Source organism: Dysidea avara, chromosome 10 (genome assembly GCF_963678975.1).
Source record: "Dysidea avara chromosome 10, odDysAvar1.4, whole genome shotgun sequence".
Taxonomy (NCBI): domain Eukaryota; kingdom Metazoa; phylum Porifera; class Demospongiae; order Dictyoceratida; family Dysideidae; genus Dysidea; species Dysidea avara.
In genome coordinates, this window is record NC_089281.1 from 6,561,541 (window position 1) to 6,577,395 (window position 15,855).

General features: G+C 36.7%; 1 protein-coding gene across 2 annotated transcripts; it reads left to right on the top strand.

Moving 5' to 3' along the window:
* Window positions 1-43: 43 nt before the first annotated feature.
* LOC136236418 (uncharacterized) lies at window positions 44-14,271 on the top strand. 2 transcript variants are annotated; one of them, XM_066026572.1, is made up of 6 exons: window positions 44-203; window positions 5,758-6,058; window positions 6,121-6,219; window positions 7,746-7,803; window positions 9,648-9,845; window positions 14,081-14,271. In XM_066026572.1, the coding sequence occupies exons 3-6, from the start codon at window positions 6,203-6,205 to the stop codon at window positions 14,123-14,125; spliced, it is 318 nt and encodes a 105-aa protein (XP_065882644.1). In that variant the 5' UTR covers window positions 44-203; window positions 5,758-6,058; window positions 6,121-6,202; the 3' UTR covers window positions 14,126-14,271. The 2 variants fall into 2 exon arrangements, 1 of the variants encoding a protein (XP_065882644.1); XR_010692121.1 differs by lacking the exon at window positions 7,746-7,803.
* The last annotated feature ends 1,584 nt before the right edge of the window (window positions 14,272-15,855 follow it).

A 15,855-nucleotide genomic window follows, 5' to 3' on the forward strand; every position in this document is an offset into this window, starting at 1 on the left:
CGAATGTTCTAGATCATTCCAGGTATTAATAATTTTGGTCATGCGGTCTACGCACCTTATAAAAGGCACTGTGATGTATTTTATGCACATTATGTTTCGAATTGGAATTAAACAGTGCCAAGTCGCTACAGAATATAAAGCTTCTATTAATATCAGGACCCACCAGGGCCTAGGCCTCGGCCTGGGCCCACTGGGCCAAACTGGTACGTGTTAAATTTATTGCTTCGCGTGTTTTGTCCCACAGTGAATTTGAAAGGGGTTTCCGAAACTGAGAAAATATGGCGTCATGAAGCATCGTCGTTACGGTAGCGAAAACTGAGTTAATGGCCACTACATACATACAAACATTAACGAGTAGTAAGAGCAGCATAATAAAATGCTTAAAGGTGAAATATTGTGTTTCAGCAATACTATTGTACGCATCACCTCTTACATAAGCAAAGCAAGGTCTCGGGTTTTAAATAAATAACGTTTATGCCAAATTTATGTTCAATTTGGTATTAACAATTGCACAAGTAGTGCCTGTTTTCTGTCATTTTTAAACCAGGCGGTGCGCCTGGTTTACTGAAATTGTTTTCGTAAAAGTGTCTGTGTGTGCCTATCTATCTACCTATGTTTGTCCGTACGCACCCACGTGAGCAAAATCGTTTAATAACGATAAAAGCAGCTTTTACGTAAGTAGTAAAAGTGAAATGAAGTCTGTATTAAACTTCTGCACAGGTGAACTTTGCTCTGAGGTGGTTTCTTTTCGGCGGACTGAAATACGGGTGTGGTGACTTTCCTCAGACTACCTTCCCCCTTGAGGTTTTCAGGCATTTAGCAACTAAAAAACAACGGCGCAGGCCTCGTACACTGCCAGGAATAGCCTATCGCTTCGAGTTGAAAGGGGGCGTATCCCTTACGTACGCGAACGAAAATGAAGAGCAGCTTTGAGGCTTTGTCGAGAGAATTTGTGGGAAAAAACACGTTAGTCGCACTATAAAACAGTTCAGAAGATAGTTTTGTGCGTAATATGTTGGTAAAAGCGGTTTATTTAACAAACGCTTCCTTAGCAGTGCATAGCAACGTAATTGAACGAATTACGAATATTTCATGAATTACGAAATACGAGAAATAGCTAATTATATTATTGCACAACCCAAACTACCCTATTGTAAAGTAGTAATACATAGTTGGTTAATTCATAGTAGTATATACTGTCTATGGTTATTCCAGATGAGTTAGCTAGCTGCATGGCGCCTGGTTTTTAGAAGTAGCACAACATCAACTTGTTATATCAACAGTTTAACTACACACAGCAAAACAGTGCTGTATTAAAACAACACGGCTGAAAGTATCCACCTTTCGCAAACAGTATTCCCTCCAATGCCCAACTGTTTCATTAAAGTTGTAGCTATTAAAGTCTTGCAAGTGAGAATCCAAAGTGCACGGAAGCTTCCTTTTAACTCGCACTTAGAAAATTTTATGTAATATCTCCTTTGATATCTGAGGTTACTAGCTAAATCCAATAGAAACCTGTGGTTACTAAATAGTAACCTGTGGTCTCGCTGGCGGTTTGTTTACTACATTCATTAAACGAAAATCGGCAAAGCCAAAAATAAAATGCCCTTACTGTTAGCTTACTTTCTGGACAAGACAGGCATCATTAGTGTTCAGCTAGGCAGCATTCAATACCAATATTCGGCACGGTGTGGCACTGACACAATAAGCTCGAAAGATAAGTCTTGATGCTAGCACTCACTATTTGCTTCTTAATAGCTTACTTTCTGGACAAGACAAACGTCTTCCTAGCCCAGCATAGTAACTACTTGATACTGGCACTATATAGTCATGCAACGCCTAATGAATGTCATGCCAGTACAGTGGTACTGACAAGATCAACTCAACTTAAGGATAAATCCCAATGCTAGCACCATGACACACAGTTTGCCACTTTCTCTCACTCTCTTAACCTAGGAAATTTTCTAAATCACTTAGAATGGGTCAACATTGGTTTCTACGCTATTTAGGGACCCGAGGACGATGTGGGCAAGGCTACCCACAAACTTAATTACCGAAGCCACACCCATTCTAACTAATACATATTTTATAGTTATAACACACTTACAAGGGATGTGACAAAAATATACACATGAGCACCTGCAGGGCGCGAGTACATATATTTTTGTCATATCCCGAGTAATTGTATTATAACTGTTATATTCTACACCCCAGTAGATGAAATGATTATAGATAGCAAGTTGTAGTGAAACAGCACCAGTTGAGTAGACATCCTTGATGGATCAAACATTTTAGATTCTTTAGTGGTGCCACGCCCATCTACTCGCGATTAGTAAAGGAGACAAGAGTTATAGAGTCTAAAAGATCTGATCCATCAAGGGTTTCAAGTCTCTAATACTGACAAGCGCCTAGAATCATTCACCTGAGCAAGGAGGATTTTCGATGAACTCTTGTCTCCTTCACTAATCGCGAGTAGATGGGCGTGGCACCGCTAAAGAATCTAAAATGTCTGATCCATCAAGGATGTCTACTCAACCGGTATATATACACACTCACACCCTGCAGGGGGCTCGTGCATATATTTTTGTCATATCCCTTGTAAGCGTGTTATAATTATAAAATCTACCACACCTATGGTTGAGATCAAAAGCGCTGTGCTGTGGTATATAACTGATATACCACAGCAAACTGTGGTATATAACTGATATACCACAGCAAACTGTGGTATATAACTGATATACCACAGCAAACTGTGGTATATAAGTGATATAACACACTTTGTGGCTACGCTTACCATATATGGTGTAGCTTCACACCATCTGCGAATCTTTATCTAAACGGTAAACAAGTCTCTAATAACAAATGCCTAAATCAACCAAGAATTATTCACCTGAGCAAGGAGAAGGATTTTTGATGAACTCTTGTCTCCACTCTCTAACCGCGAGTAGATGGGCGTGGTACCGCTGAAGGGTCTAAAACATCTGATCCATCAAAGATTTCTACTGATTTTGATCTTCAACAGGTGCTGTTTCACTATAAATTGCTATCTATAATTGTACTGGGATGTAGAATATAACAGTTATAACACAATTACTCAGGAATCAGGATATGACAAAAATATATACACTCGCACTTGAGCCCTCATGCTCGTACGTATATTTTTGTCATATCCCTCGTAACCATGTTATAACTGTGGGTGATGTTGATGAACTGTGAAGTTTCAAACGACTGGTCTATGCGATATTTCCATTCCTCTTTTTCACTGTGCTACCAGTAAGAGACATGGTCAATATGATCGATTACAATAAGTATGGTTAGACCATTAAGTGGCGCGTTGTGGTGCTTGGTCATTATTGTTGCAGAGGCCTGGCCAATCCTATCATACAGCTACAGGTATGGTGTCTACTAGCTAGTAACTACAATGCTGTAAAGTTTGAGGGAGAAATTTTTGCTGATTGCAAGGTTTTGGGGATAACATTTTATCCTTGAAATATTTAGGCTTCCATACATTAAATTTGGGTTTGTTTACAAATCTGCAAAAAAAAATTGTTAACATTGCTCAACCTTGAAATCCCTCCTCAAAATATTTAGGCTATACGCTACCTCTTACAACAACAGCGCAATCAAGTGCTTTAAATAATTTTGTGATGTCTGCATATAGAAAGTGTTGATATGGAAATTAGCACCTCAATATGATTTTGTTGCATGAAGAAGAAGATGACCAGTATATTGAAAGATAAAAGGAAAGGCAGAGTGCAGAGGTCGGATACTCATCAGAACCCCAAAAGGCACATGATATAGGTGAGTTTGTTATTGTGCTGTAATATGGTGGTCATAGAATATGACGTTTAGCCTCTTCTTGCTTGGAGATTGCGAACAAAACAGAAGACAAACAAGTAAATACCTTTAATATATACAATGGGGCCAAGGCTGCATGATGACATATTGCAGTCATGTCAATTGTTAGTGGATGATGAGAAAAAAATACGAAGTTGTGAAAAATAAATCCCTATTTTGTTAAGCAGAAGACATGGAATTTATAACAGACTTGTTGTATGCACACAAAACAATGTGAATACAAATACATGAAATACAAATACATGAAATACAAATACATGAAATACAAATACATGAAATACAAATACATGAAATACAAATACATGAATACACATTAAAATGATATGTGACTGGATCGTCGTAGATAATATTAAAATTACGAAATAAAATAAATAATTAATGTTTGAGAAAACTACAACGCCTACAAAACTTGCGCTAACTGGGGTTTGGATCACCATTGAATAAAGGCACAAACATGTAATAATCGGGAGTTTTCATGGCAGTGGTTGAAACTTACACAACAATTTAGCACTGATCAGCAGATTAGCACATGATTTACATTCCAATCAGTGGGGATTCACTAAATTTCAGAGATCTGATGTCATGACATCATTATCTTTATGATGTCATGATTTTTATATTATAAACAAATTTGATTACACAGCCTTAACACAGGTAGTGCACCCTCTACTACCTATGGAACCAGTTTTCATGATTCTAGTAGTCCAAAGCTAGGGTTTGGGTTAGCTTTAGCTAGTAAATTCCGAGAGTATATGCAGTTAGGTTTAGACGACCATATTTTGGATTTAAATATCTCTAAAATTTAGGGTTTCAGCAGCCAGCAGTGATGGTACAGTTGTTAGGACTCTGGTGCATTGCAGAAAAGTGATGAGATCGAGCACAGAAATCTTTTTCTTTTTTCCCTGTCTTTTTGCAAGTTTAAGTTAAGTCACTAAAGGAATCAGATCTTCAAGATCTAGTCAATCCCCTGGTGCATTTCTGGAATAAATAGAGAGTCAAAGCGACGAGCCATCATCCATGAAAGTAGTTAGTTTCACTGGTGTGTGCTTCAGAGCCATTTGCCGTTTTGCAGGTGATCAAGGTGGCTTATAAAGTTGCCAGTGTTTCGCCTGCTTGTCAGGTGTTGGAGAGAGGGTGCATGTTGTAAGAAGGGTGGAAGTAAGTCAGTTGCATTGTATAGTACTGTACAATCGAGATACTCTAATAGAGCAGTCACTTAACTGTGTAATAAAACACACTTAATTGCTAGTAAAAATTTAGCTCTCCATCCTATAAGCTAAGCTCTGTGTGTCCAGCTTGCAAACTTGCACAGATTGATATACTCTAATAGAGAAGTCACTTACTATAATATAGCAGTCAGTATTATACTAAGTATTGTTACATTTATTCTCTTGAACAGTATGGTAGCTACACACTGTATATGTCTTGTCCTGGTGTTGTTGGCACATGTACTTGGTTGTATGTGACACAGTCCTAGTAATAGATAAGAAGAATATAATAATGGTTCCTTTTGACTTCATACTCACTAGTGGATAGTGCTTGGCAATATAGTGAATATCTACAACATAGTATTGTGATTTTTTTTTTTGTCGTGATATGATAGCTAGAATATATTGTGATAGAGTGCACAGGACCTACCCAGTACAATATGAGCTTGTAAAATGGTGTCTCCAATTTCACCGAGTGTCATGCTGCACTAGTCTCACCACTTTTTCTCCACCACGGCACTTATCAAGTAAATTATCAATAGCAATTTTCACTTTTAAAGAGTTGGAGTTAGAAGAGTCGATTCACATGTGCAGTACACACATACACACTCCTTGTTTGTTTGTTTGTTTTTTCACCCATTAGTTTAAAATGTATGTTCTATAGCGTGTGACTGTCTATGTAACCTTTTAGATAAAGATGATAATACCCTGGAATCGATATGTCACGAGGAAAGGGGCATAATATATGATAATAACACAGTAATACACAGAGATGGTATAATAACAGATTATCGCCCCCAACCAACTATTTCTTCCAACCAGTTGCGCAAGTTTGTAGATGATTCACCAACACAAATTCCAGATAATATTGAGTCACCTTCAGATACCGATATTTTCAGCAATACGTTTTGTATACTAGTGATTCAGTGAAGTTATTAGTTGAAGGTACTACCATAGCAGATGCATGTAAAGCAGGCAGAAAATTAGAAAGTGTAAGTAAAAATCTTATTGTTTAAGAAAGTCTATTATTGTTGTGTATTTTCCTTTCTTTTAGCTACGATTTTGGCTAATAATTGAAGTTACTACACCTTTAGTGCAGGAATCTCCAGACACCTATTATGAATTAGCAGATAGTGATGATGTTCGCCAACAGGTAACTACATGCTTGCTATACTATATGATCAAATTTTAAATTCCCCAAGTTTACCTTGTACTTGATTGTTTACTGTTCATGTTACATGATTTGTGACAGCGAGCCTGCGTATGCTGCATCAAAGGAAAGAGTGACACTAGACATGCCAAAACTGATTGCATGTCTGAAAAAAATATTCCTGGACTATCAATTGTTGAAAAGTCATGTGACCATTTTACTTCATTTTCATCTATGCTCTGCCTGTTCCATATTAAGAACAGTATGAGAAGGGCCTTGCAATCAATCTCAGGGGCGGATCCAGAATTTTAAAAAGGGGGGTTCCACTTTGGAATTACAACTTCAGCCTAACTGTAAGTTGAAAACCAAAAAAAAAAAAAAAAGGTTATCACCTGCTGACAATAGATGCCCTCACCAACTACATTTCCTTATTTATAACTGTACACATAGCTTGCTACACTGCTCCTCAAAAACTACCGTGACTGCTCTATTAGAGTATCTCGATTTGACTGCTCTATTAGAGTATCTCGAGTAAAAGAGGCTCTTTCAAAAGGGGGGTTCCATGGAACCCTTTGAACCCCCCCTGGATCCACACCTGAATCTACTTCAAATGTAGGTAGGGGCATGGTGCACAACTTACAGATGTTTCTTTTTACAAAGATGATAGCCAACACAAGTCATTGACATGCACCCATGAATCAATGCCTATACATGGTAGTGGTGATACCATCTAAGTTTAAAGGGAAAAGGTGTGATTTATTTTCCATACTGTGCTTAAGTGTGCTATATTTTCCATCAAGGTCTGCTTTATTTTTCCTTTGTATGGCAATGAAGCACACTTCGGGTGGATGTGATGCAACTTGTTGACGGCCACACTCACAAACAAACTGTCCATTACTCACATACACCATATTTGCATTCCTCAATTATTCTCCTTGTCCTCCTGTCCCACTACTAAGTGAATTCTGGATCTGACCAATCACAAATTGTCCGATAACTTGGCATTAATGGCTACAAATTAACCTTCTGTTAATCACGAGTAGGCACTAGTTTTCTCACTGCCATTGTGGCATTCCAGGTCATGATAAACTGCCTGAAACCCACGTAATCCAGAGAACTGGATTTAATTTAAAAAATGAATTGGAAGGAACCCGGCACACAATACTTTTGCCAATTTACATATGTGTTTCAAACAGGCATATCTCATGAAGCATTCATCCAATCTCTTAGAAAAACAGATTTATTAATTGGCAAAGAGTAAGCTATTTAACTGTGTATAAACTTTCAACATACAACAAGGAACTTGCCCACTATGATGCGCTGAATCATCCATTTTGCCTTCATATCATCATTGTGCTCGTCCAGAATTAATTTTAATCAATCATGTGATATCTATATATCAACTGATTTGCCATCATGTGAGTAGCAACATGACATCAAGAGAAAGTTGATAGGACAAAGTATGGTTGAGTTATGTCTTTTTGTACATTGTTATGTGAAGAAGGGATAGTTCTTTTGTTCTTTCAAAGTATAGCTGGGTTGGATGGACGCGACAAAGTATGGGACCATTTAAACCAAAATTTAATGGTGAGTAAGATGGTGTTTAGATAGCTTTAACCATTGTTGTGATATGGAACTTTGTTTTTAAAGGCATGCATGCAATCCAGTTTACTGGATTATGTGTTTTCAGTGCTTACGTTTTCTAAAACAGCTGCAGGTTTAAGGGTTAAACGGTTTCTTTTTGATTTCAACTTTGGAGTCTGGAGCACTGCTTATGCTCGTGCATTATGGAAAATATAGCACTCGGGTGTGGTCTTGAGCCAAATATAGCGCTTGACTTCTCCTTGTACTAAATTTGTCTCTCGATGGACCACACCCTCATGCTATATTTTCCGTATAGCACTCACTGCAGTGCTTTAACTAGTATATACAGAATAGAGGTTGCTGAATAACCCATGAAACAAGAAGGGATCACTGGAGTAAACCTACAAGGATCATGGTTACATCGAGTATATTCACAAATCCCTTGCTATTAGGACTTGGCTTATAAATTTAATTTAGTTAACACTACTGAGTCATAATAGTTAACACTACTGAGTTATAATAGTTAACACTACTGAGTCATAATAGTTAACACTACTGAGTTATAATAGTTAACACTACTGGGTTATAATAGTTAACACTACTGAGTTATAATAGTTAACACTACTGAGTTATAATAGTTAACACTACTGAGTTATAATAGTTAACACTACTGAGTCATAATAGTTAACACTACTGAGTTATAATAGTTAACACTACTGAGTTATAATAGTTAACACTACTGAGTTATAATAGGGATTTGTGGGTTTACTTGATGTTCCAGCAACCCTTTCTTGTTTTGTGAGTTTTTCATACTTTATATACTTTTTTCCCAAATCCAGTATGGATTAACTTGTTAGACACCTTAGTGTAATCAGAGTGAAAGATTATAGCCAGATTGTTAGATGTTTTGTAATCTGTACAAGTGTTTAGAAATTTGGGAATCACAAAAGAAAAAAGGCAGTGAAACAAGGGAGGTCATCTACACCTGCAGCTATAGCTACAAGTGGACATTTTAATCCCTACTTCAGCCTGTCAATAGTATAGCTATGACTGAAGTAGGGATTAAATGTTAACTAGTATAGCTAGGTATAGCTGACTTCACTTGTTTCATTTTTTTTTTCTGTGATCCCTACTTAAATATAAAATTTCTAATTTTTCCTTACGCTTGTTTGTTTACTTTTTTTTGCAATAACATAATTCATTACCACCACATACTGCATCAAAAGAAAGAATGGTGCCAGACACGTTAATCATGCTACTGAATGTGTGCCCTAATTATCACTGATTAAAATGCGAAGTCACCATTCCACTCCTTTTTCAGCTGGTATACTACTATGACCCCCTACTTGAGTTTACAATTACTAGTATTTGTTTGCTTGCTTTTTATAACACAATATAGTGATTGGTGAACCTGCACATACCGCATCACAGAATGGAGTGGTGCTGGATAGTCATATCATAAAACTGAACACATGCCCTGACTATGAATTAACAAAGTGGCTATTCCTCTTTGTGTTTAGCCTGTTACACATACAGTATTACAAACAAAGAACAGTACGAGAATCACCAATCCTAGGAAATTACAGGAGGTTTCTGTTTAGTCAGCACATGGAAGTCGTTACCCAATAATCAATATATCTATGCAGTAGAGGAGAAAGTAATGGGACACAAAACAGGAAGAGGTTAGTCCATGATGTATCCACTGTAACTGCTGCGATAGGCAATAAGCAGATATTACAAATTGTATGTTTATATATTTATTATTAGCCATTAATTTGCCTCTTTGTGATCCCTACCATTAAGTACTATAAAGTACTTAGTGTTTTTTACTTGTTTCTTTCTTTAAGGTTTTGAATGAAGCAAAGAGACAGAACATTACAGATCCATCATTAAATTACACATTATCATTCATGTTTACCACTAATGGCAGCCGATGTTTAGTTCCTTGTGAACCAGATGCGGTTTTATTACCACCAGATGCAGATGTGGAAATTGTTGCTGTACCTGCTACTGCTGATGCTAGATTCTTTATAACAGTGAACATTGTAAGATGTTATATTTAGACAAGTAGAAGGGAAGCGAAGTTTTAAGTTGGATTAGGGGGATTAAAGTAATGAAACAAGAGAATAACAAAAAAGTGAAACAAGAGATGTTGCCTATACCCACAAGTATACTAATGGACATTTAATTGTATAACTATGAATGAATTAGGAGGATTAAATGTCTATTAGTATAATATCTGAAACCTCTCTTGCTTTTTCACTCCTTTTTTCGCTATTCCCTTGTTTCATTACTTTTTTCTTTGATCCAACTTAAAATTTCTAATTCCCTTCTACTTTTTTTATAACATAATTATGACTAATGAACCCATGCATACTGCAACAAAAGAAAAACTGTTTCTAGGCATGCCATAAAATTAATTTTGCGTCCAAGTGAGTGTCCCAACGATCAATTGCTGCAGTAGCCATTACGCTTCGTCTTCAGCTATGTTGCATCCATTTCACAGTGATTCAAATGAAGAATGGTACAAAAAGTGTCTCTGCAATTATTATGGAAATATGGGCAGGAAAGCATAGTACCCATCACCGCATCCACAGAAACCTACTACAAATCGACACCTTGCATAATTGCATTGTCAGCAAAAAGAACTGGGACAAGAGAGGACAAAGGTAAGTCCATGATTGGGTGTATTGTACGTACTGCGGTTAATTCAGTTTCAGTTAATTCAATTTTATACAAAGGTATCTAAACTTCAATTTTGTGGTTTTAAAGTGAGGGCTCTGATACTCATGAAATGTCATACATGATACAGCCTGTACACAATGCTTTTCTAAAGAAGTAATTGTGTGTTTTGCTAGTTTTTGTGGTACCACTACTAGCCATATAATCCCGTCAAGGACACTTCTAGTAAAGTAGACTAAGGCACTAAGGTAAGTACTCAACAGTGTAGGTTACTGAGGCACTGGAAGGCAAATACTGGAGGTATTTATCACAAGCCAAGGAGCCTAAGCAAAAATGTGTTCTAAAGTGAATGGGACAAATACCCAGAAGGGCTTGATACTAACATAACTCAATCCACTGGATACAAGGCAAGCGCCCCACTCGGTGGTCAAACCAGGGAAGGCAGGGAATTGTTTTTATCTACTTTACTGGATGGCAAATATGAGGTGTTTACCATGAGCCAAGGAACTTTAGCGAAAATGTATTGCTAGAAATGTGCTGTGTAGAAAAACGATCCTCACGTTGTGAAAATGACTAGTCAGTAATGCCTAGCTGCTCAACTATGTAAGTTCTACAAAGAAGAGAACTAACTGAACTAATACATTAAGAGTCTCAAATCCACAACGTGAAACTTCAGCTAGAATCAAAGAGAGGCTAATGCTTTGCATCAAAGGCATGTGTGGTCGGGGCTACATCATGATATTGCCCTAACCAACCACAGGACAATATCATGATAGTGTTTTGTGGTCAGGGAAATTATATGATGTATAACCCTGATAGTGCAACCTCGGACTTGTCCTTTATATGGAGGTGTCTTTTGCAGAGGTTATTATAACTTAAAATTGATTTAGCAACAATAGTAGTTGGCTGGCCTATAACAATAAACTACCAGGTATTCACTACAAGGCTATACACACCACTTAGGAAGTGTGTACTAATATTTCATCAGACACATGACAGATAGCAGCTATTGCAGACTGACAATTAAGATAGGGGAGAAATATGCAGCTAAAAATATTGCTTCTATCACATATCTAAATCTCTGTTTAAAACTTCATTTGAATGTTCCACAGCAGTCAGCTACTGACTCTAATAAATTGGTGATATCATGTGTTGTTTTTTGTAAATAGAATTGCTTGTAGCTACACAGTTGACTATAAGTTGTATGACATCTTAGCTCACACGAGATCACATGAGCTTAAAATTACACAGAGTGCTAAAGTGCTCTCCTTATAATGGCTAATTTTAATTTAGCTTAGCGTATGCCCAGACCTGGGCCTGGATTCTGGCTACCGTAGCCTCTGTCCACCTAGTGCCACCTTATGGCCATCCATGAACCACGATCTTGATGGGCTAAAGTAGAGACCAAATATGCACATAAGGTGATCTCCCTTGTTTTGCACTATTACAATTAGAGCTGAGCGATACTGCCATTTTAGTATCACGATCGATACTAAAGCCACTATTCACAATACTGAACAGTTCACGATACTAACAAACATGTCAATCATAGCTGGTGCTACATAGTGTATTCCTCAGTATTCCTGCAGGAAGTCTTTAAAAGTAGCATCAAACTAGCCACTGTCATCCTTGTTTACAGTAACAGTTATTGTAACACATGCTTTGAAGTTATGTTATGGTGTTCACACCTCTCTGCAGGGGTAACCAGGTTATGACTTAAAGGATTCTTGAGCCTAATACAGCATAGCAAATGGATTTTAATGACAATAATGTACAGGCATGGTATCACGATAGTTAATAACAAAATATCGCGATATCGATACTTTCAAAATATCGCGATATATCGCTAAAACGGTAGTATCGCTCAGCCCTAATTACAATCAACCTGCTCACTTCAACTGTATAAAGAGTGGTACAAAATTACAGCAAGTTCCATTTCATTCTTATGTGTTAGCCAACACTGAGGTCTACATAATTATGCGCTTCTGTTACACTTGTTTTTCCATTAAATCGTAATAATGGAGGGCACAACACACTGAATAGACAAAATGTAAGAAATATTTAATTGTAAAGCACCACCAAAGAAAATAATACACCAAAGAGAATAAAATGAGGCGGTAAAGGTACTTAAAATATAATGTGCACATTGGGCTTCCTTTAGATATGCATGTGTGTCCATTTAGTTTTATACAAGTAGGCTAGCCTTTCACAGACAACTTACCACTTTAATTCATTAACTACTATATGAAAAACTTATGTTTCGAATGTGACTACTACAGCTTTTCATTCTGCCCATTCATTAAACAATTATACCACTAAAGAAACATCAGTGATGCAGTGTAATTTTCAGCTGCAAGGAGACACTTTGACTTTATGAAATCATTTTATGCCAGCCTGAAATGGCATTAGACTATCTTCCTACCATAATTTTGAACTCTTGCAGGGTCACAGCCATGCAGGATTTCTCAAGGTGATTCTACTTTGACGTGACAGGCGATCATAGCAGCTGGGGGCACAGACACACCTTAATATTTCATTTCTCCTAACTGATCTCAAATTAAATGTATACACAATTGACTCCAGTTAGCAATTGTATGTGTATCATAATTTCTGACTCGCAAATGTTATCACTTGAAATCTGGATTAATTATTAGTATTCGCCATTATAAGAGAAAGCCAAGAAACATTTATACTGACATACTGATGTAACCTTCTTCACAATGTTGGTATCATTATGCACACTTCTACTCAATAAAAAGATGTTAAAACTTTTTTTTACCATACTACTATGGCATCAAGAGTTACTCTTGGTGCCGGCATGCAACTATATTTATACTGCAGGTCACATGTGACTGCATGAATTTGGTGATTTTTGCTGAACTGATGTGCAAAGTTGTGGTTGTGATCTTAGCTTTGGTAGTGTTTCTTAGGCCACGGACTAAGAAAGTTTTGTAGATATACACTGCACATGCAGGAGGTTAACCATAGAGAACTAAACAAGATACAGTATACAAATTAGCACCATACAAACTAAAGCGTTAAAGTGAGTTGACATACTTTCTTCTAATAAAGATATTGCCCCTCTCTTTTCTGCAAATACCGTAATTCGCTCTTTTTTTTCCCATATGCAAAAATTATACGAAAATTTCTTACACAAAATTTTTTGCAAAAGATTGAGATACTCTAATAGAGCAGTCATTCACCTAAATCATACAAAAATATTTTTACACAAAAATTTTTATAAGAAAAAATTTTTGCTAAATAAAATAAGTGAGCCCTCATCTGCCAGCCTGCCAAACATTTTTTAATTGGCAAAGAGCCAGGGGGATTCATCCAAACCCCTCAAACCCCACTTAGTTACAGCCTTGTCTTGTTATTATTTCATCAATAAACCAAAAATAAGAACTTACGTAATGAGTTACATTAACACACTATGGCATTTAAATTGCAGATGATAACAACACAGCACACTTCACTGCATTCTTACATTATATACACAATGAGTTTATAAAGCATAATAAGTATATTCATAAATAGTATACACTATGTACTATGCATCCCATGTACATGTTAACGTGTTCGTTTATCTATCTAATAGGTGACAGAAGTGATGGCAATGAAGATGGTTCCTGTCAAACCATAATGTCGAAATATTATAGAACTTGTTTATTGTACATGTATTCACACACAAGTGGATTTTTACTAGGTTTTTGCATAGATGGTACTAGGTTGTTGTTTTTTTTCCCCACTGTGTGTACACGTTTGTGTATTACTAGTTTACATTAAGTACATTATGGTATACATTGGGGATGTAGAACGTGCTGTGTGGGACTTTGGGGCCTTACAAAATGAACATGTAGATACAATGCTCTGAAAAAGTGGTATATAATAGATACAGGATTTGGCAACAAAAGTATTAACACTTACAGGTGTTGCACAAATGGAATGCTGCATATAGCATTACCGTAATAAATTGAAGATGCTGCATACTTTGCGTGGACAATGGAAGGATAGAGGGGGGGGAAGGAAATGCATAATGGCACTTTTCTCTTAGAAAAGAATATATACAAAGACAGATTAGGGAGGGGGTAAGGGGACTGTAAGCATCTAGCCCAATCCCCATTTCCTATACACCAGTACTTGGCCATAATGTAACCCAAAACCCTTTACATAGCTGTCAATTGCTTTCATATGCAAGCTTACATAGTTCCATTCTTAAGATTACATAATAGCTACATACTGTGCCAGAATGTAATACATATACATAGCTCAATCCTCAAGGTACAATACATATCCAGCAGCTATATGATTTTGCTTGTGTGGTTAAATGTAAGATATATGAAGAGCAAGAGATAGATAGAATAGATGCATACAGGTAAGTAGACATTGAAGAAAAAATTGAAAGCAGAATAATCAAGCTACATAAGCATATACTATTAAAATTGTAATGCTATGACTACAAGGTGTATTATAAACCAAAGTAAGAGGAATTTTACCATTACATATATAGCACTGCATGAGCTTGATATTTCAAGGAAATAATTTTATATCAAAATTTATTGCCTCAAAATCTCTTGCCGTTCAATGTGTGTACATCAAGTGCTGAGCACATATTGTACTTCACCAATGACATGATACCATGACTGATTTTGCATCACTGTCACTCCTCTAAATTAATATAAATGTGAATATGTATAGTTGAGGTATGATCAATCCCTGAATCTATAAAATTGCCTACAAGTTGTTTTAGTAATTGCCAGCAAAATCAGCATTATGATCATTAAATTAATGTATAAAGTATGAGAACCTATATGTTGCTTCAGTCATACCATAACCATTTTCAAAAAAACCCATCTAATTTTATCATCATGCTTTGTCTTGCCCTGTACTTCCAACCAAAAGGTAACGGAAGAAATCCCACTCTTTAATTTTACACTTTTATGCAAGTATTATTTCCTCCATGCTTTGATATTACCGGTATATCGAATAAATGACACAGGTCCAGATCACTGCCTGATTGCTACACTTGATGCACACATGGATTGGAGTACATGCTTTATCTTTTCTATCATGCTTTTGCATATTGTAGGATCAGTAATGGGTGACTTTTAGCGTTGTACTATATAGTGCTATATCCCCCTAAAGTAGCCCTAGCTGGTGATGCATTAATTCTCCATCAGCCTCTACATGTGTATAAGTACGTACCATAATAAAAATACACACACATTGACTTATTAGTCAGGTAGTAAGACTGACTTGGTTAATGAGATAAACTTATCCATGCTTGCAGGGCACTTCAATTGGCAATTTATTCCACCAGCAAGTGGAAATATTGCTGTCTAACCAGTGCATGTGTGTGATATATACCACTCC